Source organism: Protopterus annectens, chromosome 4.part0 (assembly GCF_019279795.1).
Source record: "Protopterus annectens isolate FY-2018-M chromosome 4.part0, PAN1.0, whole genome shotgun sequence".
NCBI lineage: Eukaryota > Metazoa > Chordata > Ceratodontiformes > Protopteridae > Protopterus > Protopterus annectens.
The window spans coordinates 43655364-43681887 of record NC_056733.1 but is presented as its reverse complement, the minus strand read 5'-3'; the positions used below and the strand labels follow the sequence as shown (position 1 = coordinate 43681887).

Here is a 26524-nt window from a genome sequence, read left to right as displayed (position 1 = left end):
TGTTTCAATGAATGTGAGTTTCAAGGGCAGAGAAGTTTTAATGCTAAGTCTGTTTTCAATATGAGACTGCATTGCTTTGTTTAGCAGATGTCTTAGTGTCTGTGCTGTAAAATGCAAAATAAAACTTTCAAATGAAGTCCAAATCATCGTAGAAGTAAAGCATTATACACATTAGTGTTTATGGTAAATGGGGTGAAATAGCCAAGTAATGGTTCATTGGAATGGCTGCAGGGAGGAGGCTCCATTCGACCATGATTTTGTGAGGGGGAAGGGCGGCAAACTCAAAGACAGCCCCGGCTGAACCTCTCAACTGTCCAGATTTTCACAGAATGAATAGATTTTTTCTTATTATTTTTGGTTTGTTCCTCATAAAATGTGTGGCTTTATGGCAAATAATTTAGGAATTAAGTCACTAAATAATGACAGACACTGGGTTTCAGACTTCATAACCTTCAGAAAAATGCATGCTAAAGCAAGACCTGTTATTCTATCAATTGTCTCAGTTTATACAACAATTTATAGTACTGTTTATATGTTAACCCAGTATATTTGGCCTTGTCCAGATTTCCTGCATTAACAAGTTGACAGGCACATGCAAATAAATTGCTTTATAGAATTAGGGATATCCAAACCTCTCAACTGTCCCCGATTTTGGTTCAAAATGTTGTTCTTCCCCTAATAATCCCACCACAAAATAGCAATTTTGGAAGAAAACTTGGAGGGCTTACAATTAAGAAATAACTGTAATAATCAGAGTTATAGATTACTTTTATTTCAGAAATGCATGCAGATCATTTTATTTTGTCAGCTGCTCAGGTTAGCCTTACTAATATTAAAAAAACTGTCCCTTCTTTGACAGGTTTCCAGCTGTATTGTGTGGCTATTTTATATTTTTGCATCACATTTTTGGTCCATTTTTCATAAAATTATGTTTTTTGGCAAATTAGTGGCAAATCATTAAAGACTGAAGTTAGAAAATAACGATAGACATTTGAGTTTCAGATTTCATACCTTTCAGAAAATTCATACTAATGCAAGACCTACTATTATCTTTCTAAGTTTATAAGAGCAATATTTAAAAATTGTCCTTATTTTTGAGCCTTTGTCCCACTTCTATACATGACTCTGTCCATATTTCTTGTTCTGAGGTTGAGAGGTATGACAAATATGTCAGGCCCATCACAGTCAGCCAGAGACATTTCAAACTGTGACATACTTGTTGCACCCCACTCCCCCATGTAATGAGTCTGGATGTGTCCAACCAAGGCAAGGAGCAGTTATGCAGTGTAAATGTGCAGAGTATCCCCCCCCCCCCATCCAAGGTAGACACAAGTGCTACTTTTATTCTATCCTTGATTTTGCAGAATGTTCTGGTTTCGGTCATATTTTTTTACTGTTGATTTATGCTTATTATTACTCAGAAAGTGCCTGTTGCTCTGTGTTTAAGTAGCAATGCTTTAATGACCATCAGGTAAGCTCGTCTGAGATTGTAAGATGCAATTAAGCTTTAATAAGCATACTGTTAAAGAATTGCCAACACTGAAAGCCTTTCTGTTGTTGCCATGCAGATAATACTTACATAACTAGATAATATATAAGCCTTGGGTATTGAAATGCATATGACAGAATTTGTAATGAAGTACAGGATTACATTATTTTAAGAAGCTCATTATATTAGTTGGAGACTTGCAGTCATCTTTGCAGAGTTTACCTGTAAACCAAACAGATGCCAATCTAGAATTTGTGGTCCATTACCTGTAAAGTAATCCTTTAAGCAACGTATCTTGAGCTTGTTTCTTGTTTGCTTTTCATTTTTTACTTTCATCATGGTTTCCCCATGAAACAAGTAGATAGTTGTCAGGCAGCAGGTCTTTTTTGGATAAGAAGCATTTTTACAAGTGGGGGTATCACAGAGATTGCTACTTTCAGCATGTTACTTGGTACTTTTATAAAGCTGAATATAAATTCTAATTAGAACTGGAGTCCATAGAGAAGTGGCTTGAGTTGAGTGCTGCTTGTTTTTCTTATACTTGACTGACTGTCCTTCCAGTAATGTATTTAAAAAGTAATTTCTTTTTTCATGCCTCGCAACCTTTTTGTTTCCATCTAGATATGAAGTCAACTGTCATGCAGCCAATGCATTGAAATATTATTTTTTCTTCTACACTTCATTTTGCCTTGATTGGACTCTCATAATGACGGTTTGGCATGCAGGGCAGCGTATTTAATTAAAGTTACAGTTTTTGTGGTTTTGAGCATAGCTCCTCCTCTTTCTAGTTGACCACACCCCTTCCCATTGACCCCACCCATTCACCTGTCTCCTGCAGCCCCCCCTTTGATTTGAAGTCACCAGCCGCCACTATGAAGTATCGACCACTGAACTTGCAACATCCACTGTAGAATTCTCATATGCAGACGAGCACAAGTTATCAGGTTGATAGCTGCTGACATGGACCCTAAGGATCTCAGGACTAATTCTGCTGGGGGTGCAAGGAGCGCCAACACATTAGGTGCCAAACTGTGTTGTCTGTCTGGAGTCAAGAATGCCCTGGCCTGAAGAGAATCTATTCTCGCCCCTATGAAGTCTTAACACTTGAACAGGTTGAAGGGAAGGCTTCCTGAGATTTATGGTAATCCCCAGCCGAAGTGACATCCGGAGAAAGAAATCTCTGTCTAGTAAGAGTAAATGCCTGGTGGGGGGAGGTGAGGAGCCAGTCGTCCAGGTATGGGAAGACCTGAATGCCCTGAAGTCTCAGGTGGGCCACTAAAACTGCCATGATCTTGGTGAACACCCTGGGGGCTGTGGTGAGACCAAAGGGTAGGACCCTGAATTGATAATGACTGGCCCCTAGCAAAATCGGAGGAACGTCCTGGATCGCCTGTCCATCAGGATATGGTAGTACGCATCCTTAAGGTCTATCGAGCACAACCAGTCTTCCTCCTGCAGGAAGGGCAGGATGGATTGAAGCGTGCCCATCCGGAACTTTTCCTTGGCAATGAACAGGTTCACTGTTGATAGGTCGAGAATCAGCCTTAGGTCCCGTCTTTTTTGGCACCAAAAAGAACCTGGAATAGATGCCTGATCCGGACTGGTCGTGGGGCACCTGCTGAATGGCTCTTTTCTAGTAGCTTTTGCATTTCCAAAGCTGTGGCCTCCCTCTGAGTGGGTGGGACGTCCAGAAGGCGCATTGTGTAAGGGAGCTTGTTTGCGAAGGGAATAGAATAGCCTCTGGATATTATTTGAAGCACCAAGCGATTTGTCATGATGGACTCCCATTGGGCTAGGTGCATCAAAAAATGCCCCTTGACTGCCTCCAGAGAGGAGCAGTCGGGCAAACCCTCAGGGTTGCTGTGTGGGTCGATCTGAACAAGGTTCCCATGACCCAAAGTTCTTCGGCCCTCCTCTGCCTCTGGGCCGGCATCCACCTTGTCCTCTCTGCCTCTGGGGGAGAAGGAGTACTGAGCATTCCGGGACTGCTGAGTTTTCCAGAACCACAGCTTCTTTTGCCCTCGCTGGTTCCTGGAAAAGGACCTTCGAGGGTTAGAGAAGCGGATCCCGACAGCTGATAGTGTTTTCCCATCTTTCTCACTCTGGACAAACGTATTGCGGGTAGTCTTCCTGAACAGGGTCGAACTGTCAAAGGGTGCGTTAGTGAAGGACGCCTTGAAGGGTTCTGAGAAATCGCAAAGATGGAGCCAGGCGTGATGCCTTAAGGCGATGCCAGACCCGCTAGCCCTAACAGCTCCCTCGGTGGCATGAGAGAGTAAACGCATGGACGTACTGGACACAGACTTGAGTGGCCATGCGAGCCGAGAAGGTCCGTTTATCCTCGGCCGACATGGACGCCAGGAAAGACTCTGCGTACTCTTTCACAAGGACCCGCTGCAGTCGTATTACGTGGGCCAAGTAATTCAGCGCCCTTATAGTAAAGGTAGCTGAAGCAAAAGTCCGCTTTCCAAGATGGTAAATTTCCCTGGACTCCTTGTCTGGGGCGGGGTGGACTGAGGAACTTTCCTGGGCGAGTTCCTTTTTTGTGGACGCCGCCGCCACCACCATGGCATCAACCGGGGAACCTTTGCTCCAAGAAGCTCCATCTGCCAGGAGGCTCAATATTTTATCGGGCCTTTTGGGTATTGGCTCCACAGTGTCCAGCTCCTTCCAAGCTCTGGTGGTGTAAGGTCCACCAGAGGGTTGGCTGGGGGGAGGGGGGGCACCCAAGAGGTAGATGGGCCTGTGTCGAACGCCTCCAGGAATATCAACTCGTCAGAGGAAGATTTTTGGGCAGACCACCCCCCCCCGCCTTTGGCGAAGGATTTCCATAATGTCTCCAAAGAAGACATCTTCAGGGGGTGATTTGGGGGAACCTTCCCCTTCCTCCAAGTCGGTATCCTCAGTGAGGGACTCGGGGGAGTCCAAGTGCCTCTTTTTATACTGGTGTTTATGAGGGACCTCCTCGGATGGACTCTCCGGGGAGGGCTCACAAATGGTTTTGTGTTCCTCCAGGGGAACTGGCTGGGGCGCAGCAGACACATGCTGTCCCTGGGGGGACTGGATGACTGAAGACAAGCCCAACTGCGAGGGGGCAGGGATGGATCCCGAGGAAAGAGTGAGGGGTCTCTATCCTTCAGAGAGACCTCTCTCCACAATGAACACCGAAGGAAAACCGGCTTCACTGAAACCGGTGGTGAGGGTAGCCGCGACCCTCGGATCCGACGAAGGGATCGGCGCTGAAGTTGGAACGGCCGGACCCAAAGGGACGGTATGCCCTGACCACAACAGAGCCGATGGCACACTGATCCCCTCGGATCAGACACTCAACTCTTGGCTCTGACAGCTCGGGTCTGAAAGCGGATCTGACAGACTCGAGGGCATGGCTGGCGTCGAGGCTGCAGGTACCATCGGCGCCGACCCCCTTACTCCGGGGCTCCTCGGATCCATAGACTGATCTAATGGCAGATCAGAGAAGGAGCTATCAGGCAAAAAACAGAGCCGAACTCCCCGCACCGGAGGGGGGGGGGGGCCAGCAACACCCTCATCTGCAGTTGAGTTTGTAGAAACCTTCGTATCATCCGATCCATGTCTGCTTCAGAGATGCTCAGAGTCTATCTCGAGGATGCCACCAACGCCGGCAGGAGAGTCGACATGAAGACTACCTTGAGGGTGGGTCTAGCCTCCTTCTCCAGCTCCGGAGAAAAACGTGGTGAATGGAGCAGAGGAGAGGATGGCCTGGTAACTTTAACAGGAGACAAAAATCACCTTAGCGGGAGGGGCCGTTGGATCCAACTCGGCCTGCCGCTTGTGGCCCTTCTCTCTATCTCTTTTTCTGAATGTCTCTCTGTCTCCCTGTGTTTTTCTTTCATTCTCTCTTTCTTGGCCTCTCTCTCTTCCTGTGGTAAGGTGGGAAGGTGAGTCCTGGACAGGGGAGGAGGGACGAAAGGTTGGACAGCCACAGCCATGGCTGGTGACCAGCTGTGGAATCAGAAGAGGCAGAAGTTGATTCCGCGGGTAGAAGACCCACCAGAATTAACTTGTTCCTGTGATTCCGCAGGGCTCGGGGGTTGAATGCCACACAGATTTTGCAGCTGGATGACAAATGAAGCACCCCCAAGCAAACTACACACAGAGTGTGACCGTCGGCTGGTGACAGCTTGTGGCCACACACTGTGCACTTAGAGAAAGTCACTTTCTGACTTTCCGACATAGTAAACAGACACATACTCTACGGGCAGGAAGGGGGCCTACACTGACAGAAAGTTAACAACTTTCAAACTACAAAATGCAAATATCTAGCGGGGAGGAAACCCATAGTGAGAGATAAACTAATAATTATCAATAGAAATATCAAGGGGCACACACAGACCAAAACATTTCGAAAACCCTGACAAAATTGTCTGGAGCTCAAAAATCTCGTGCTGGCAAAGCCATGACAAACGAGATCTGAGGATTGGAAGGAGGTTGCAGTGTAGTATGGGTAGGGGGAGGAGCTTGGAGCTCGGATCTTTTGCTTGGAATGCTGCCGGCTCGGATCCGTGTCGGATCAGAAACCCACAGGTTGCTGATCAAATGAAGTTAACTACTTCAGATCCTTTTGCATCGCCTGTTCATTTTTATGTGATAGAACACATGTTGAAGGTCTATCAAGCACAACCAATCACTGTTGCCTAGAAAAGCAGTATGGACTGAAATGTGACCATCTGAACTTTGAGTGTCAAACTGATTTGTTCAGGTTGCTGAGATCCAGAATTGGTCTTCAGTCCCACATTTTCTTTGGCAGTAAAAAGAATCTTGAGTAAGTTCCGGATCCTTTCTGGTCTGGTGGGACTTTTTGGATGACTCTTCTGTGGCAGCTTTTGTATCTCTAGAGCTGCTTCTTTCCTCTGATTGGGTGGAACATCGGGAAACTTTAGAGAGGATGGAGGTGGAAGGGAAAAGGGAATTATATAGCTTCTGGAAATAATCGTCTGAACCCAAGTGTCTTTTGTGATATCTAGTCAGGCTCTCTGGTGCAGGGATAAGTGACCCCTGATTGCCTCCAGAGGACAATCAGGCCTCCTTTCAGGAGTGCTAGTAGGGCCTATCAGAGAAAGTGCCTCTAGATCCCTGGTTAAAATATTATCTAAAGGACCAGTGTGTATCTATTTTTGTTCCAAGTGAACATCTCTCTACAGTGTCAGTGTTGAGGATTAAGGCTCCTTGATTAATGGCCCAGAGAGGGGATGTCACAGCATCTGCAGGCACTCCCTTGCTCCAGTGTTCCCTTCCTAACAGGGGTGCCAGAATTTTATCTAATTTCTTGGGGCTGGGCTCAACTACATCAGGACCCTTCCACACCTGCTGACAGATCAAATCAATGAGCTCATGAGTGGCAAAGTCACCCAGAAGACAGATGGGCCAGATCCAAATGCCTCCAGAAAAATTGGTTCCTCCAGGGAAGGATTTTAGGAGGACCAACTACCCCGTTACTTGAGGATCTCCAGAATGTCTCCCAATGAGACATCTTTGGATGGTGATCTGGGGGATCCTTCCCCTTCATTGAAATCTGGGTCTTCTGTGATATATTTCTGAGGAGAATCCAAGTGCCTCCTTTTGCCCTTCCTCTTCTGGGGTACCTCCTGTGTGGGATGCTCTGGGGAAGTAGAGGACGACAGGGTAATACCCTGCTGCTGGCAGACTGGAGGGATTTGGACTGGCTGCCTCTGTGGAGCTGAATGTCAAGGCTTTTGTCATAAACACACTTGGGACATAGATGGCAGATCCTAGGTGGGGGGGGGTGGATTCTCTGTCCTGCTGAAGCAGAGAACACTCTCTCCACTAAGCAGTTTTCTTAACAGTAGTATTTTAGTCAGATAAAATCTCTCTTCGCACTTCACCCCCCCACTTAAATAAACCAACTCCAAGATCGCACTACAGTGCAGAAAAGGGAAATCTTCCTGTTCCGCACTGTACGGAGATCTCCATTAAGTCCAATCGAACTTTTACAAGTTCGAACATTTGGTCTCAGTCATATGAGGTTCGAACTTGTAAAAGTTCGATCTACCGAAGGAGGTAGATCGAACTTTTACAAGTTCAAACCTCATATGACCGAGACCAAAGCTTCAAACTGAATTATATACACATTATATACACACACACACACACACACACACACACAATCTCAGAGGTCACAATAAATTGGGGAAAGGGCAGGTTCCGTTATAGCTATATCAACAGTAAGTAGTAGGTCGCAGTTCGTTTATGTTGGCCAACTATGACCATTTGATGAATTTCTTTTTTAAGATTTGCCTGTTTGGTAGTAGTATAGTTCGATGTTTAACCTTCAATGTAATATTAAATTCAATGACTGAACATAGATTCCCTATATTATTCAGCATATACCAATAATATGGAATCATTCTCCTGTCTTGAATCTATAACTCCAACAGCTAAGAACTTAAGAAAAATCAGGATGAATTGATAGACAAACAAGTGTTCCAAGATCCTGATGTTAAGGAATCAGTGATTCTTGAAAGCTGTCTAACTGGAACACAGTAAACTAAAGTTATGTAATATGCAATGTTTAGGAACATTGTACAAAGCTGTATATGCAACTGCAGTTGCTTCTGAGGCAAGTACAGTAGTATATACATCTTTGAAAGTCTTTTGCTGTATGAAGATTCTGGCTGTCATATGATTTCTTTACTTAGACTTAGGTTTGTGAAAATAAAGGACATCTTCTAAAAATAGTGAAAAAACAAAAATACCGAATGTTGTTTCAGTTTAGTTCAAATCACTTAATATAATTGTTTTGCGACTGGCCAGCCTACATTTGCACTCGGACATTAAATCATTAAAGCACAGCCCTGACCAATGTTGGCCATAGGATGAGATACAACAGACTTGTTTCAGAAGGCTAACTCAAAGGTCAATTATGGTAAGTAGTCACATATCAGAACTTACTTCAAGAGGACCTCTGAAACAGGTCCAACCAATGGGAAAAATTATCAAGCAGTTTATCAAAATGATAACAGTTAGACAAACAGACATTCAAGGCAGGCTGCTGAAAGGGTCTCTCTCTGTTCTTAGAATACAGAAACAAATTAGAGGCCTTTATGAGTGTTTAATTACAAAGGTGGCTACTTGGCTTAAGAAAAGGTCACTGTAAATTCATACCTGCAGCCTGTCTACTGCAGAAGATTAATCTACATGAAACAGCAAGAAACAGACTGGCCCACTTCCTGGACAGAGAAAAAGGATACATCTGGCCAGCTACTAGGACTGCATCTGCTCAATATATACCTTCCTTTCACGGATTCATAGGAAATTAAATTTAAACCATTGGTATGGTTTTATTTCAAAGTTCTTACAAACTACAGTTCACAACTGTTGGCTAAGGAACCAGATTACTTCTGTGACAGTGCTAACAAGTAGATCCTCCTCTAAGATTTGGAAAGCATGGTAGCCCTGACAAACTGTATCCCTTGGCCCGGGAACAGCTTAACAGCTTTGCTCCAAAACACAGATGCACATAAGAAAAAAAGCCAAACTTGCTCCAAAATATAGATACACTTGTGTATCAATGTACAGGAAAGATTTCCAGGAAGTTCTTGGAGAGCAGCCCTACACAGAAAACTGTCCTGTTACAAGAACATAAAAAGATCAATGCAGACACGTACAATGTTGACAGCATGAATGGAAGCAACCAATGCTGCAGGTGCTAACTTCCTAAGGAGAAAAGTAGAATACTCAGCAGCCGGAAATATCCTGAAGATCCCTACCATGTTATCCACCATATATCCCATCAGAAGAACATATCCAACAGCCCTATGACAGGACAGACTGATGTTGGACCATTCTGAGCATAATGCATTTGCGACAAGAGTTCAGCACACTCAGATCTAGGAAATAGTTGTGTGTTCCAATCAGACTGCTGGATAAGAAGAGGTTTACCTCGGCCTCAATCAGCCATCAGTGTGTACCACTCTCCCAAGACAAATAATAAGATGGGTCTGATTCAGGAGTACATGAGAAACTACCTGTCCCCTTGGCAGTAATAGTGGTTTTGGTAGGTTTTTTACAGCAAAAACGATAATACTACATCCAGACTTCTCTACACTGCCTATCAACTGTACTAATGAAAAAGGGCTACCTAAATAAGGTGAAGAGGTACTATTCTCTTTGGATGTTTATCAGGAGGGCCTGGAGGTGAAAGACTTATTGGTGTTTCTGACCATTACTTCAGCTGAGACAGAGCGCTCCACTGCAGAACCTCTCAGCTTGCTTGCAGAGAAAAAGCAAAAAGCTACCCTAATATAGAGAGTCTAACTAATTTTCCACAGGTGTTTTATTTCCTGCATGGAATAGCCAAAAAGAGCTCTTCTACGGGATAATACTAGAGCGCTGCTGATGTAATTCTTAGGAAGTGAAAGCAAGCAAACAGCCATATACAGAGGAAAATGCAGTCTGAAGCAGAGTTTTTGCTGCTATCTAGCCCACAGAATGCAAAAGGAAGCGTACTTAGGTTCACAGGTGTGTACTAGGCTAACGGCCCTGCAGCCTATATAAGCCTAGCCCAAGAAGATTCCTTGGCATCATGCCGCCCAAAGTTAGTTCCCAGTGCCCCTGTCAAGCAAGGCCACTGAAGTGATTCCTGGGGTGAACTTCCTATTGCCCATCCACTCGTCAATATTTCTCTTAAAGAGGGACAGTGAAGTGCCCTGCTTGACGTGAATGGGAAGTTTGTTCCAGAGTATGGGAAGTCTCTGGGTTAGGAACCTATCCCACCAGCATGTTCTGTTTATTGTGGTAATGAGATTTAGGTCCCTGAAGAGTGTGGCACGGAGGGATTGGGATTTCTTTAAGTGTAGCATATCTAGCAGCTCTGGGTCAGACATGGCTTTGTAGGTCAAGCACAGATTGCCTCTAAGTAGGTGATATGCGACAGAGTATAGCTAGTTTTTTTTTGAGTCTGTCTGTATAGGGCATGTGTCTAAGGCCTAAGATCCTCTTAGTGAGGTATTTTTGTGGCCTTTCCAGTTGTTGTAGGTGTCTAGTGAGATAAATACAAATGGGGCATCGTATTCTATAATAGGTCTAATGAGGGATGAGTAGAGAGGGATTATGACCTCCTTCTTCCTGGATGAGAAACGTTTTGTAATGAAATGTGCCACATAGTAGGACTTTCTGACTACAGTGGCAATTTGGTTATTAAAGGAGAGGTTACTGTCAACCTGTGTCCCCAGGTCTCTTATCACACCTTTGGTGTTTAGTGGACTACCGCCTATGTGGTAGCTCATGGGCACTGAATTTTTCCCAAAAGAAATGACAATGCACTTTTTGGGATTGAGCTTAAGGCCACGGTTCTGGCACCAGTCACTGATGTCAGTGAGGCCTTTTTGTAGAATATCTACATCAGCTAGAGAATCGATAATGGCTCCCAGTTTGCAATCATCTGCGAACTTGGTCAGCCAGAGTCCCTTTGTGTTTGCTTGAACTTCAGAGAAGTAGATGCCAAACAGGAGAAGACCTAGGACCGATCCCTGTGGGACACCACTTGTAACTGGTCAGTTGTCAGATTTGGAGTCTGGAAGTCCACTACTTTCACAGTGTGGGTTCTATCAGTGAGCCAGTTGGCAACCCATCTTATGACATAGGGGATTATACCTAGTTTAGTGAGTCTATCTAGGATTCCTGAGTGAGGGATGGTGTCAAAGGCCTTGGCAAGATCTATGTAGGCTGTGTGAACTACCTTACCCTCATCCATAGCTCTGGTGACAGACTTGAAGAAGTCTATCAGGTTGAGCAGGCATGATCTATCTTTCAGAAACCCAAATTGCGTGGGGTCCAGAGTTTGAACATTCCCTGTGTCCTTATTTATAAGGTCCATGATGCACTCCATAGCCTTACATATCCGACTCGTCAGGCTAATGGGGCAGTAGTTCCCAGGGTCTGTAGTTGCTCCCCCTCTGTGGAGTGGGATGACCATAGCAGTGCATCATTTGGTAGGAACAAAGCCTGAAATGAGGCTGTGATTGAATTCATGTAGAACACAGCCAGGGATATTATCAGGTCCCACGGAAGCTGTATTCTTGGCTTTGGACAGTGCGGTTTTTACCTGTGTAGCCGTCGTAATAATAGAGACTTGGCATTCCTCAGGTATTGTGCTAGGCACTTTAGGGGGTGAAAGGGGGGTAAAGTTTGCACTGAACCTGTCGGCCAATATGTTGGCAATATCAGTTGGTTCTGTATATGTACTGCCAATGTGCTGTAATTCAGAGCAGATCTGAGTACTGCCATGTAGATTCTTGACATAACTATAGAATGCCAGTCATAGGACTTTACCCTTTTCTGCAACAGTTTTTTCCTTCTGTTGTAGAGTTTGTTTATGGCGGTGGACCACCAGACTGGCTTCTTTTTTTTTTTTTTTGGAGGAGAGTGTCTTGGTTCTGTTTGGTATGGCCCGTTCCATGCACTTCTGTATGTGCTCATACAGTGCATTGGTGCATGATTCAGCAGTCATGCACCTATTTTCCATTTGCATGGGTGTCGTGAAGTCAGCCACCTCTGTTTTTAGAAGCCCAAAATTGGCTTTGGAGAAGTTCTTTACGGTGATTTCCTTTAAGGGGGGGTGAGGGTGGGATGTGGACATCTACGGTGATTAGCTTGTGGTCAGATCTGACCAGAGAGAGTCGATTACTGGTGTAGAGCAATGGTCACCCATGTTAGTAATGACCAGGTCAAGGATGTTTATACCCCTGGTGGGGTTAAGAATGAGTTGGTCCAGGGTCCAATTTTTCTAATGCTTCCCCTAGCTAAAATTTAAAGTACCTTACATAAATAACAATATTTTAAAACATATTAGGAAAAATGCTTTGACAATTTTAGATGAGTACAAAACATTATTCAGATCACCCAAAAATGCCTGTTGAAAAACACCTTAACACTAAACTTCAAGGCAAGTAAGAATAAGAAGTCCCTCAAATGCTACAGAAGGGGTTTCCACAGAGTAGACATAGCATGATATAATTAAACTGTACCTTTAGATTCCCAGGCAGTGATTTTTTGGTAGAACTGAGTAGTTGGACTAAGTAACATGGCTGTAGAAGAATATCAGAGATTCAGGCTGCACAGTGCTAAAGACAGTAACAATACCACTGTGCATATAATTCTCCACTAACGACCAGTGTAGAACTGCACCACCATTCTATTAATGTTGCGGCATTTTATAACCATCTTAAACCAATGGATAGCCACTTCAGGCAGCATTCGGCAAATATTATTACAAAAAACAAAGATGGACAATGAAAATTCAGTGGTTTATAGTCACAAGGTATACAATCTGAATGTACAAGGTTCATCAGATGCTATGTTGTTGATAAAAACAGGTTTTTACGTTTAGGTGCAGTTTGGTCTTTAAGTGACATCTCCAATTCTAATAGCATCCCAAAGTCACAACCCCTAGTCATCAACTCAACTAGTCTCCCTGATAAACTACAAAATATAGATGCATATAATGTTATGTTTGTAAATTAAAAGAAAAAAAAAAGAAAAAGGCCATATAACCCAAGAACAGTCATGGCATACCAGAAGAGGATCTGCACAGGCCATGTCCAGTAGAGAGTCAATCTTCAGCACTATTTAGAGCCAGAAAATTAAGCACGTATACTGTGCATACTGACGAGAACACTAAGTCAACTCAAATGTGACCAGTGACATCAAGAAGGCAATGTGGTAGGGTACATCAAAACAGAATTTCAGACAACCAGAATGGATGTGTCATGTGTAGATGAAGTCAGAGTACATCATATACTTCTAGGCAAAGTGGTACCATCTTTTCTCTTTAATGGCTCACAGTGGTCCACTAGGTGATCACTCACTGTTTCATGGTCATAAAGAACATCCTGAAAACATGTGAAGATCACAACTGCAGCAAGTCCAGTTCATCAGCTTCTATATTAACTTAAGGTCAGCATATGCTTCAGCTCTTTACAGGCACACTACACAAGCAGCAGAGCATATAAAACTTTTGCATGATAACTATAAGAATCAATCACAGGAGGTTAGACATGACTGGGAAGACAGACTAGATAGGCAAGTCACAAAGAAAACAATGGGAGGATATATTTATGTCTCTCAAATATGCAACAAAATCTAGAAGATTTAGGATTTTTGCTTGGAAATGTTTACAAAGATATTTTGATACCCCAAGGAGATTCCAGAGAATTTTTCCTCAGGCAGACAGCAAATATTAAAGGTGTGAAGGGAAAGGAAGAGGTACTTGGGAACACAACAAAGGGTTGATGGACTTTAAGGATTCCCTGCGGGATGCACTGTCAGAGATACTTGGTAGGCAGATTGGTCTGACGACAGAGATGATTCTTCTAAGCTATGCTACAGAATCGGAACTGCCTAGACATGGGAAGGACTTGCTGTGTCTAATTATGGTGGCTGCCAAAAAAGCAGTTACTAGAAAATGGAAATCCAAATCTAAACCAACTATATTAGGAGTAGTGAGTATATTAAAAGAGATGAAACAACTGAAATTGAGATCTTTAGAATACAGTAGGAGCAAATTACACAGGACACAATAGGAATTGTGGGAACAATACATACAGGGGAGGAATGAGGTTTAAAAGAAGGAAAGACTTAAGTGAGCTATGTAATGTTTGACTAAAAATGATTAGGTAGAGAAGTGATGTATAATGTTTGCAAATGGGAGTGTGTCAGTATAGTCTGTGATGTAAAATGATTGCAACTAAGATTGTGTCAGAGAACTGAATAATTTATGTAATGCTGCTCAAGTTATATGATATAGTAATGTATGTGAAGTATAATGCTTGTTAATGTCAATTTGTTAATGCAGTTTGATTACTTTTGTATAAATGCAAATTTGCCTATCTCAAAGTGAAAATGCAATAAAGGTATGTTAAAAAAAAAAAAAGACATGGTGCATTCTGACAAGCAGCAAGATCACTTCAAAACCTAGATAACACAGCAATTTGCCTACACAGTCCCTAGGTTACAGCCGTTTTACACAGAAACCACAGTTCTATTAGCTGCTTCAACAGGACAAGCACTTCAAGTGCCAAAAGAATTTCAGGACGACTCCCCAAGAAGGTAGCACTAAGTATAAAATCACCTTTTAGACAAAAGTCAAAACAGCTGTATTTGCATTCAGATAGCATCACTAGATCTACCAAGAATGCCCTGCAACTGGGACACTCAAACATACAGCACAGACTCTTCCCTGCAGTTGACTGGGCTCTGCAGTCTGTGCATAGCAGATGGTTCAGGAACAAGGTTCAACATTTTCAAGTGTCCAAGGCAAACTGGTCGAAGCTGCAGCACAGCCAATGAAGTGTCCATAGCCACTTACACAACATATTCTGGTGATCCTGTCAATGGTCACTCATTGTTATGATCATTATTTCATGAAAGGTGCTGTGCTCTGTACTCAGAGCCTTGACTAATCTCTCATCCCCAGAACATGGGTGCCAAAAACTACTAATCAACTGCCAAGGAAAATGCAGCTTATAAACCACTGTTACCTCAATGACACTGTGTTGTACCACTCCAGTGCCTGGTGTATTCATGCCATGATCCGTTGTGTGAAGTATGTGGTACACTGCAATACTGAAGATAACATTGTTAGGTGCTCTGCCTTTGCCGAACACTACCAAATGCAATTCACTGACAGAAACCCATTTATAGGCCTCATTCAGAATCAAACAGGTTTAGTATTATGTTATATGCAGTTGAACAGATGAGATATTAAGAGGATCAAGGTCAAGAGAAATATTTTATTATTTACTTATTTGACATTTGTTAACCGGGTTGGTCCAGCTGGACTTGTGGCCCATTTTCAGTGGAGACCCGAGGACAAAACCTCCAAAGAAAACACAGTCTTCCAATCTCAATCTGTAGAATGGAGTATAGTATCCCCTCCTATTGCACACAGTTATGTTCTCATCAGTGTGTGCATCAGACTATAATGATCAAAATGATAGGTTATTCCAGTAGACCTGTACCAGTAGTACACCGGTATAAAGCCATGACTTCTGCCAGGGCAATCAGAGTTTGAGTAGCTGATTGGGCACTTGGCAAGAATGGAATGGAAGATAGGCAAGTCCATCATGGGAAAGACAAAGACAAGGTTGCACACTGCCACTATGCTTCAGAGGTGGGGCAGTAATACAGAGGGGTGGCTCAATAGGCCATTGATAGGTGGTAGTCTTCATCGCAAGAACTTAGAAACATGCACTCAAATGAGGGCATTGTGGGCCACCATGGTGATTTGGTGAATTTCTTCTTCAACCTAGAGTGCGACATTAGGCCATTCAAAAATGCTCTTACATGCAGGATTCCAACAAAGAATACAAAGCACCTTCATTACTGCTGGAATGACAGCACCCCTTGGATAGCTCTGGCTTCTGCTCCATATGATACCCCACAACAGATGAACGAATGAACAGTGCTGCATCAGGGGGAGGCTTGATGGTTGCCTGGCATGAAGGCAAAAAAAAAAAAAAAACACCTAGAAAGAAAAACCTCTCTCAGTAGCCTCAGTAACACTGATGTTTGGTGCAGTAAAGCTGTGTTTAGTAGATGCTGCTGATGCTTCTGCATTGGACTACAAAAAACTATGCAGAACATACTCAAAAATCCACTTTTGTAAGGGCCCAGAGTGCACAAAGGCATACAGAACAGTGTGTTAAGATCTTGTTTCTGAATCAACATCATTCTTCAATGTACTGCCCCTCCTCCCACCAAGCAGTAATCCTACCCAATGAGCACAACATCCTCGAATCTCACTCTACATCACGTCTCTGACCCTTGCTCTCAAATAATTTCCTCACTAACAAACAAGAAGGGAAAACATAAAACTAAATAAAGGCACTGCTTTTACTTGTTTTAAAACATATTTAAATTCCAAAAGGGTTTTAAAGCAACTTCAGTTTTGCAATGAGGATGTGTGAAGTCATGCTTAGGACTACTTACTTTTAACCTTTCCATCCTCCCCAAGCTCATAGAGGGGATCCACTGGTGGTGGAGGGACTCGTGGTTCATACACTGGTCTCTCCATGTTCATCAGAATGTGCTTTTCACTCAGTACCTCAGGGTCTTCTTGGTCAGCACTGCTGTCTGGTGTGACTGTAGTTAGAACCATAAGAAGATGAAATGCAATGACCACCAGTAAAGGAGACAAAGCAACTCACACAATAACCCATCCAAATACAGCCAGACTAGCACTTACATTAGTACATCAGCAACAGCTTTGCTAACGTGCACCTTTGCTTAGGACAAACAATGCCACACTAAAGGAAAATGCTGGTATAATGCAGACAATAAGAAGCTAAAGTAACAGTGAAAGACTCTTACATCATGATAAAATAAACCTAAAATAGCAACAAGCTCTTTTAAAAGCAGGGATATTGCATTCTACTCTGAAATAAATATTTTCTTTACTTAAATGTTTTATTCATTTCAGGCAGAGAGACTGCAAAACATTTTTTTTTACAAACATATAGTTACAACAGACATACAAACACAGACAATGTAATATATACTTTTAACAATAATCTGTGCTTTGATTAATGGTGTATTATTTTAAATCACTGACCAAAGCAGTGCATATAGGATTGCAGTAGTACTGTATGAGGAGGCTAGACAGATTTCTGAGCAGTATTCACCATATACAATCATAGTGCAAGAATTAATTTTGAGGTTAACAGTTTGCCCAGCTGTGACATTTTCATTTATGCTTGCTTTCCCACACGTATACTACTTGCTGCTGAAAAACAACACTGCTTTTAAACACAGCAAGCTCTAGTCTGGCAAATTAATCTGTGCCCATTTAACTACATGATATACATCATTATGAAACTCGAGAGATTTTATTTTATTTACACTTTGTTGACAGGGTTAGTCCCACTAGGCCAATGACCTCTTATCAGGGGAGAGCCAAGGTAATATTCATATTAACTAGAGGAAAGTTGACCCGGACACAAGTGAATTTCCTCTAGATGTTTTGATAAGTGTCTTGGGATCTTTTACATCCACATGAGCTACCATTAATTCAGGCAGATGGGGCCTTGGTTTAACATTTCATCCAAAGGATGGCACTCTCAAGACTGCAGTACCCCCCCCCCCCCTTAAACTGCACTGCAGTGCCAGTATTGGAAAATTAATCAAACTCCCTGGTGTGAACAGAACCCACAACCTTCTACACCAAAGGTGAGTGCATCACCTGTTGAGCCAGAGGCCATTGAAGAACTCACAAAAAAACCTTGCCAGTGGAAGAAGAGCGATGGTAGCCACCACAGACCTAAGAGCTTGGAGTATAAGCCTTGCTGTTTGGAATTGGAGATGCAAAATAAACTGTACTTGTTCTCTCAGCATTTGAATGCAGTGAAGGGGTAATGATGGTATCTGATTTGGTGTGTCCAGAAGGGCTCCAATGAACTCGGATCACTGCACTGGTGATAGACTTGACTTAGTCAGGCTTATGGTGATGCCTAATGACTGGGATAGGCAGAACAAATAATCCCTAGCTCAAATGAAGTGATGCCTGGTTGGGCAGTTAGAAGCCAGTCAGCCAAGTATGGAAACAATCGGAATCTCCAATCTCAGGTGAGCTGCGACTACTGCCATGCACTTGGTAAACACCCTGGGGGCTGTGGCGAGTCCAAAAGCCAGAGCACTGAACTGGTAATAACTGGCTCCCAGCCTGAAGCACAAGTGACTCTTGCAGCGTCCCTCTATTCTGATGTGACAGTATGGCCATGCAAGTCTATTGGGCAAATCCAATCATCCTTCTGCAACAGCGGTAGGATGGACTGAACTGTAATCATCCGGAACTTTGTCTTTTTTTTCAGACAGGTTTAGAATGCTTGGATAAAGAATGGGTCTCAGGTCTCAGGTTTTCTTTGGCACTAAAAAGAAGCAGGAGTAAGTTCCAAATCCTTTCTGTTCAGTCAGGACCTCCTGGATGGCTCTTTTTTGCAGCAGCTTTTGAACATCTACTGCTGTGCACTCCCTCTGACTGGGTGGAATGTTGGGGAATTCCGCTCACTTTTCTGGGGATGACAGGGAAAAGGGGATGTAGCATCCTCTGATTACATGAAGCATCTAGACATTTTTTGAGAGTCTGATCCAGGCACCCGGGTGCAGTGAACAACGGCCTCCCGACTGCCTCCAAAGTAGAGCAGTGCTTCAGGAGTGCTGATAGGACAGGTTGGAGAAAGGATCTCTGAAGCCCTGGTCCTGGGGAGCCCCCTGCTTCTGGGGCGGCATCTCCCATTGGAACTTCCCTCTCTGCCTCTGGAGAATGATTCCCTGTGTTGTCTCTGGGAAAGACCTTGGGACTTATGAAACCAAGTTTTCCTACCATCCGACAGACTTCTCGAAAATGTATGCTGAGGGGATAGAAAACCTGACCCCAATAGCAGACAGGGTCTTCCCTTCCTGTTCACTGCAGGTTAGGGTTTCTTTGACTGCTGGCCCTAACAAAGAGGAGCCATCAAAAGAGTGTCAAAGGACACCTTGAAGGGCTCCACGAAATCACAAAGCCTTATCCAGGCATGCCTTCTAATTGCAATGCCTGAGCTGGCTGCAAGTGAGGTGCCCTCCACAGCATGGGAGATGAGCTTCAGGGAAGAAAGAGCCACTGGTTGGGAAGATACCCACTCAAACTGCTCTGCCAACCTAGTCTAGGCTAGAGACTTAAAGTTTCTTGACCAGATTTCTCTGCAATCTAGTAAAGTGTGCTACGTAGTTCAATGCTCTCAGCAAGAAGGTGGCTGAGGCATAAATGCGCTTACCAAATCTGTCCAACACTCTAGACTCCCTCTTCGGAGGATGGACATAGTAGTTCTGCTCAACCAGCTCCTGTTTGGTATCTGGTGCCACAACCATGGCACCTACCAGTATACCCTTATTCCACTGGGGACAAACTTATCTAGCCATTTCGGTATTGGTTTAACCATGTCCAGCTCCTTCCACGCCTAACAGGCCACCAAATCCACATTCTTGTCCACCAGGGGAGTCACCCAAGTAGTACACGGACCTACTCTGAAAGCTGAAAAAAACACGGACTTCCCCGGAGGAGGAGTTTGGGCTGACAAACTACCTCTTTGCCTCAGGATCTCTAAAATGTCTCCAAATGAGACGTCTTCTGGTTGCGATCTTTGAGATCCTTCTCCTTTGTCAAAGACCATGTCCTAAGTGATGGACTCCAACGGGGAGTCTATGTGCCTCCTCTTGCACAACTTCTTACGAGGAACCTCCTCTGTGGGATGCTCGTGGAGGTCTCAGAAGAGGGGGCTTCCTCCAAGGGAAGTGCATGGAGACTCCTTGGGATAGGCTGACCCTGGACAGGCATGATAAGCTCAATTCGCTGATCCAAATGGGGATGACGGGGAGGATTATAACTAGAGGAGGTTGGGTCTCTGAAAAGAGAAAACCCTCTCCACAACCTGGAATGCCAACGGACCCAGGGAATCCCTCGCCACAACCCCCCTCCCCAAGCAGAAGCAACCGAGGAAGAAAAGGCAAGACCCCCCCAATCAGTGTCACCCAGCATCGGATCTCAGCTGTCAAGCACCAAGAGGAAGGGGCGGCTCCAACAGAGTCCAAGCCAACCCCCCCCCCCCAGATCAGACAATGGCATCCCAGACCCAAAGACCTACTCTGATCTGATGACATCGCAGCAGAGGTGCTCAAGATGACTCTGAGCCAAGGAAGAAAGCCTCCTCGGATCAGACACAGACTCTTCTGGTGGCTGAGATTCTGTGACTCCAATACTGATAGTCTGATCGGAGAACTAGACTGTACTGCAACAGGAGCACTCACAGATCCCAAAGGGGATGGAGTAGGCAATACCCCTCCAATCTGGATCAGAGTCTTGAGGATCTTCCTTTTCATTCTATCCGTCTATTTTTGAAAGGCTCATACAAAACCTCAAGGAAGCCACAGACCCTGGCCAGGAATGTCTGGTCAGGGTGTGGAGGTATCTTGGAGGTACAGTAGGGGATACCTACTTAACAGAAAACTCCGGGATCCTGCTCTGGGCTCTTGGATACAAGGCAGAGGTAGATGGCCTAGGAAAGAACCTCAGCACTGAAGAATCAGTCAGATATGAGCGAATGCCTCGGATCCATTGGTACCCAAGGAGGTCTTAAATCCAACAATGTCGGATCTGAATGTTAAGCCTTTATAGCAGGAAGCTCCAATGAAGCCCTAGGGGGCTTGTGAGAGCACTTCTTGGGGTCAGTGGACCCTACCATACTCTTGGAGGGGGTTTGAGCCCCAGGAGAGAAAGCATCTGATGCAGTTAACAGGCCCTTGAGAATCAGCTTGTTTTTGCTATCAGCGATCGCTCTAGGACTGAACCCCTTGCAAATCTGGCAAGATGACCAGAGATGTTCAGGCCCTAAACAATACACAAACCTGCTGTGCGCATCAGAATGCGGAATCGTGTCCATATTCTGCGCAGCACTTAAACCCTGTAGGCTTATCTGACATTATACACAACAATCCATTACACCTGAAATAGCAAAAAAGAAAAAAGGACACAGAAAACAATTCAGACTGTAGCACTACACAGAAGGAAACCACTGTCTACAAAGGACACCATCTCTCTTGGGTACTAAGCCAAAAAGGAGAAAAAATAAAGCAAGGCTCAAAAAAGGAGCCAGCAGAGAAGAAGGGAAGAATAAGAAAACGCTGATGCTTGCGAAAACTATAGGAAGGGGGGGGGGAGCAAAGACAGAAGCTAAAAGAATAATCAACAAGAAAACTTATCTAAAAAGCCTTGACAATTCATTCTCAACTCGAGACTACAGAGGACCATGTCTGTCACTGCTGGCGGCAAGCGAGAAACGAGGAGGTTTTGGTAGAGGGTAGAGCATTGTGGGTAGAGGGAGGAACTCAAGACTCTGATCCAAGTCTGTGAAAATGCAGCTAAGTCGGATCAGAGGATCAGATCAGTGACCTGTGAGGAAGAATGAAGAGGACAACATCAGATAAAGTAGTTAAGATTTTCAAACTATTTATTTTTTGTAATAAATCTTTCAGTAGATGTTCAACTATAAAATCCATCAAGTTCTGACATGTTCTATTTGAGTTTTTTAGTGAAATTCCTGTCAGGGATGTTAACATGAAGCAGAGCTAAAAAACAGTGCTGTGTTAACAGATCACCATCTTGGCCACAGCCCCATGTATTTGTTTTTTTTTGTTGTATTATTTTTAAAGACTGTAAAATTATTATTCTTAAAATGCTTTTTTAATACTTTTCAGCATAGGCTCAGCGAGAAAAGCTCCAAATGGGCTCCTACCCATTTAGACTTTCCTGGTAATCAAATGTCAATCAATAAATATATAAAGACTTGGCTGTGCTCTTATTTTACTGAACTGCACCACTCCTTTCCAGTTTTATTTCTATGTATTCTTTATTGTAAGAGTTGTAGCTGAAAAGGCCAGGGTACAGTCTTCTTATCTCAAATAAAACAAATACATGCAAAGTACAGACAAAGTAACCACAGCGAGATGTAAGGAGGAGATGTAAAATGAAGCACTGCAATTTGTTCACAAAGTCATCCAAAAAGGGCTAAATTTCTGTTTCAGTGAGAAAGTCTGCGAGTACTACTAGAACAAAGTGTCAGTGGTGACTTGAAGACTGACCTACACACCTTTACCAGGTAAAAATTAGTATCTAATAGTTTAATCAGAATTGCATTTTTCTCACAAAGTATTGAACACAGAGATGGCCTCCTTAATGATGTACATTTTAAAATGACTGGAAGAGTCAAGAATGCATGTAACATACAAGAAAAATACAATGGAACATATGAAAATGCAATATGGCTCAGAATAAGGAGCTTATCCAAAATGCAATATAACTAGACTAAATAAGTGGGTCACACTTCCCATTAAAATCTGTCTGTACAAGTACTAAATGCCCCAACACAGCAGCCAAAATTCAATGTAATAAATCCAAAATATTTTATCTAGGAAGGAAAAAAAACATGAAAAGAGGGCAAAACAAGGGGACATTACAGGAACAATAAAAGAAAAAAAAACATAGCTAATGAATAAAAGTAAAAGAAGTAGCATTTGAAAGATGCAAGGAGGTCTTGGAGAATGCTGAAATACAAAGGAAGAAGCATCGCCAGTAGAAAATAAGTTATTCCTTTTAGTAGCAGATGTCCAGACCATACTAATACTACATACACTGCACAGTTCCAGAGGTCTCATCATTGTAAGGATACAAGACCACACACCGTCTGCACTCAGTCTATACAAGGAGATTAACATGCACAATCTTGAGAAATTAGGTCATCAGCAGTAAAACAGAAAAGTACAGTTTTGTACCTACCATAAATGTAGATGTTAGAGTGCTAATACAGCTGCAGTAATCAGATATGGGTTCTCTGCCGTCAGGCGGATCCTCGGTCATCCGAATTCCAAAGTCTTGGTCCTGCGTCGGTTGTGGTCGCCTTCTTCCCTGACGTCAGTGCGACAGGGGTATAGAAGTCACAGCCGACGCCATATTCTTCAGTCTTTCTTGCCCCAGATGTCAGGTGCCCCCCAAAAGGAAGGCAATACAAAATTTATAAGGCTATATGCCTATATATATATATTCCAGCAATGCAATGTTATCAAAAAAGAGAAGTTGCAAGCAAATACACCATAGGAAGATAACCCAAAATAGGATGTATGAGGAGGAGTTAGCCACTAATCTTGTACCTAGAGGGGATGGAGGGAGAGAAACCTGTACTGCAGCTGTATTAGCACTCTAACATCTACATTTATGGTAGGTACAAAACTGTACTATGTTCATCGTGCATACAGCTGCAGTAATCACATATGGGTAGAGTCCCAAAGCTACGCACAGGGTGGTAGGCACTAGGTGGAACTGGGTTGAGCCAGAATGCCCTGCAACACAGCAGTGGCAAAGCCTGCTCTAGTTTTGGAATATAAAGGCAGGTGGTAGTGTCTTGTGAAGGTAAGTACAGAACTCCAAGTGGCTGCCTCCAAAATATCTTTGGTAGGAACTCCTCTGAGGAAGGCTGTAGAGGTAGCTGTGGCCCTGGTGGAGTGTGGTCTGATGCCTACAGGGACAGGTTTCCCATGGTAGGAGTAACAGAATCGTATGCAATGGCCTATCATTTTGAAATTGTCTGTTTGGTAACAGGCTTTCCTTGGGCTCCTACAGCATAGGACACAAAAAGTTGTTCAGATTTCCTGAAAGGCTTTGTTCTGTCCAAATAATAACGAAGCTGCCTATGGATGTCTAAGGAATGTAGCAACCTCTCCCCTTTGTTTTGAGGGTTGGGGTAGAAGGTAGGTAAGTGTATGGCATGATTTAAAGCTACCCTGGATACCACTTTAGGCATAAATGACGGGTTGGTTCGAAGGGAGACCCTGTCCTGATGGAAGATGAGGAAGGGCTGTACAGCCATGAGGGCTTGTAGTTCTGAAACCCTACGAGCTGAGGTAATGGCCAGAAGGAAAGCTGTTTTCCAGGACAAATATTGCAAATCTGTTGAGACAGCTGGCTCAAAGGGAGGCAATGTTAATTTTTCTAGAATGTAATTAAGATCCCAGGCTGGCACTGGTTGTTTCCTTGGAGGGCTTATATTCTTAGCCCCTCTGAGGAATTGTCTTAAAAGTGGGTGAGAGAATAAAGGTGGATCCGTGTTGAATCCTGCAGAAATGGCTGAGGCATGGATTTTTATGGAGGAAAATGAAAGCCCACTGTTCAGCAGCTCAGCTAGATACTGTAATACCTGAGGCAAATTCAGTTTTCTAGGGTCCTGGCCTTTTTTCTCATTCCAAGAGCAAAACCCTTTCCATTTTGTGGAGTAAGTCTTCCTAGTAGATGGTCTCCTGGCCTCCAGAATAACATCCTGCACCTCTTTGGTGAGTAGGGTCTGTTGAGGTGTTAAGGGATTTTCCATGCAGCGAGATTGAGTGTTTTCAGCTGACCGTGAAGAGTTCTGTAGCTGTGCTGAGTCAGCAGAAGAGGCATTAGAGGTAGTGGCCAGGGAGGAGTGTGTGTTAGGCTCCTTAGGAGTGGGTACCAGTGTTGTCTTGGCCAGTCTGGAGCAATCAGTATCATCTTCGGCCTGTCTGCTCTTGCTTTCAAGAGTACCTTGGGTAGAAGGGGCAGAGGTGGGAAAGCGTACACTGTCCATCCTGTCCAACTGAAAGAAAGGGCGTCCACTCTCCAGGTCTTTGGGTGAAAGGTCCTTGAACAAAACTTTTCCAGTTGATGATTCCTGTGGGAGGCGAAGAGATCTATGTCTGGCCTTCCCCACTCTTGGATTATCCTTGTAAACACCTGTGGATGCAACCTCCATTCGTGTGGGTCTGTCATATTTCTGCTTAGATTGTCTGCCAACGTGTTTTCCAAACCTGGCAAGTACTGTGCTTGAAGTTCGATTTGCCAGTCCAGAGCCAAGTTCCAAAGTGTCATGGCTAGTCTGCACAGGGGGTATGAATGTGTTCCTCCTTGTTTGTTTATGTACCACATTACTGTGGTGTTGTCTGTTCTTATAAGCAATTGTCCTGGATGCAAGAGGTCCTTGAAAGCTGTAATTGCATTTATCACTGCTAGCATTTCTTTTTGATTGATATGAAGGTGCTTTTCCTTTTGGGACCATTTGCCCTGAATGCACCTGTCTGTCATGTGCGCCCCCCAGGTGTAATCTGAGGCGTCTGTTGTGATGACTTGATTTGCTTGAGGCTTGCAGAATGGGAGGCCTTTGTTTGTTTGGCATGCTTGGGCCCACCATAGAAATTCCTTTTGTAAACATGGAATTATTGGTATTATTGTTTCCAAGCTGTGGCTGTGTTGAGACCATAGGTTTTTTAGGTACCACTGAAGTTTCCTCATATGCAACTTTGCACATGGGATTAAAAGGATGCAAGATGCCATGAAGCCCAGAGCCTGCAGGATTTTCCTTGCAGTAAGCCTGGTACAATTTGCTAATGTTTTGAAGTACCGAGTTAGTTGCCCTTGTTTTTCTGGCGTAAGATAGGCCATCTGGGTGTTTGTGTCCAAGTTGGCACCCAGGAAAGTTATTTTCTGAGTTGGTGTTGGTCTGGATTTCTCTTTGTTGATTGTGTATCCCAGAGAATTCAGTAAACGTGTTGCATAAGCCAGATGTTCCAGTAGTGTGTGCTTGCTGTCCGCTTGGATCAGGCAGTCGTCCAAATAAGGGTAAATTTGTATCCCTTGTAGTCTGCAGTATGCAAATTACTGATGCCAGGCATTTCGTGAATACTCTGGGCGCAGTAGATAAGCCAAAGGGCAATACAGAGAATTGATAGTGGATTGAACCTGCAAGAAATCTGAGGCATCTTCTGCAGCTTTGTCTGATTGGGACATGCAGGTATGCCTCCTTGAGGTCCAATGCTACCAGCCAAAACTCCTTGCCCAGCATGGGAAGAAGCTGCTGTAATGTGAGCATCTTCAATTTTGGTACGAGTAGAAATGTATTTAGGATGGATAAGTCCAAAATGGGTCTCCAGTCGGTTCCTTTTCTTGGCACCAGGAAAAGTCTGGAATAAAAACCTTGACCTTGTTCGTGAGTAGGAACCTCTTGAATGGCTTTCATTTCCATGAGTTTTGTAATTTGTATTTGCACCTCTGCCCTTTGATTGTGTGGCAGGTTTGGTATGCCTCTCATTTTTGGAAGAGTGTGAAAATGAAATTTGTAGCCTCGGTTTATAATATCCAGGATCCATTTGTCTGTTGTGATAATATGCCAATTTCTTGTAAATAGTGCCAGCTTTCCTCCCAGGGGAGCTGCCAGCTGGGAGATGCTGGGCTGAAAAGGAAGGAAGTCATTGGGTTTGCTTTCTGTATTGTTGTGCACTGTCTTCGCCACCTCTTGGGGCTGGAGTTTGTCATTGTCTACCTCTATATGATCCTTGAGACTGTCCTCTGCCCCTTGTGCGCCTGTATCTACCTCTTTGGGGCTTGTCAGTGGCTGGAAAGGACCAGTTTTTTGATGGCCAATTTCTGCTAAAACGTGGTGGCTG

At 43.8% G+C, this 26524-nt stretch overlaps 1 protein-coding gene across 2 annotated transcripts in view; it reads right to left on the bottom strand.

Moving 5' to 3' along the window:
• The window catches only part of RECQL4 (RecQ like helicase 4), a 913040-nt gene that overhangs the window by 725492 nt on the left and 161024 nt on the right, over positions 1 to 26524 (bottom strand). For both annotated transcript variants that reach the window (XM_044068076.1, XM_044068075.1), the window contains exon 10: positions 16475 to 16627. In XM_044068076.1, coding sequence (XP_043924011.1) covers positions 16475 to 16627 — 153 coding nt within the window. The remainder of the gene's footprint in view (positions 1 to 16474; positions 16628 to 26524) is intronic.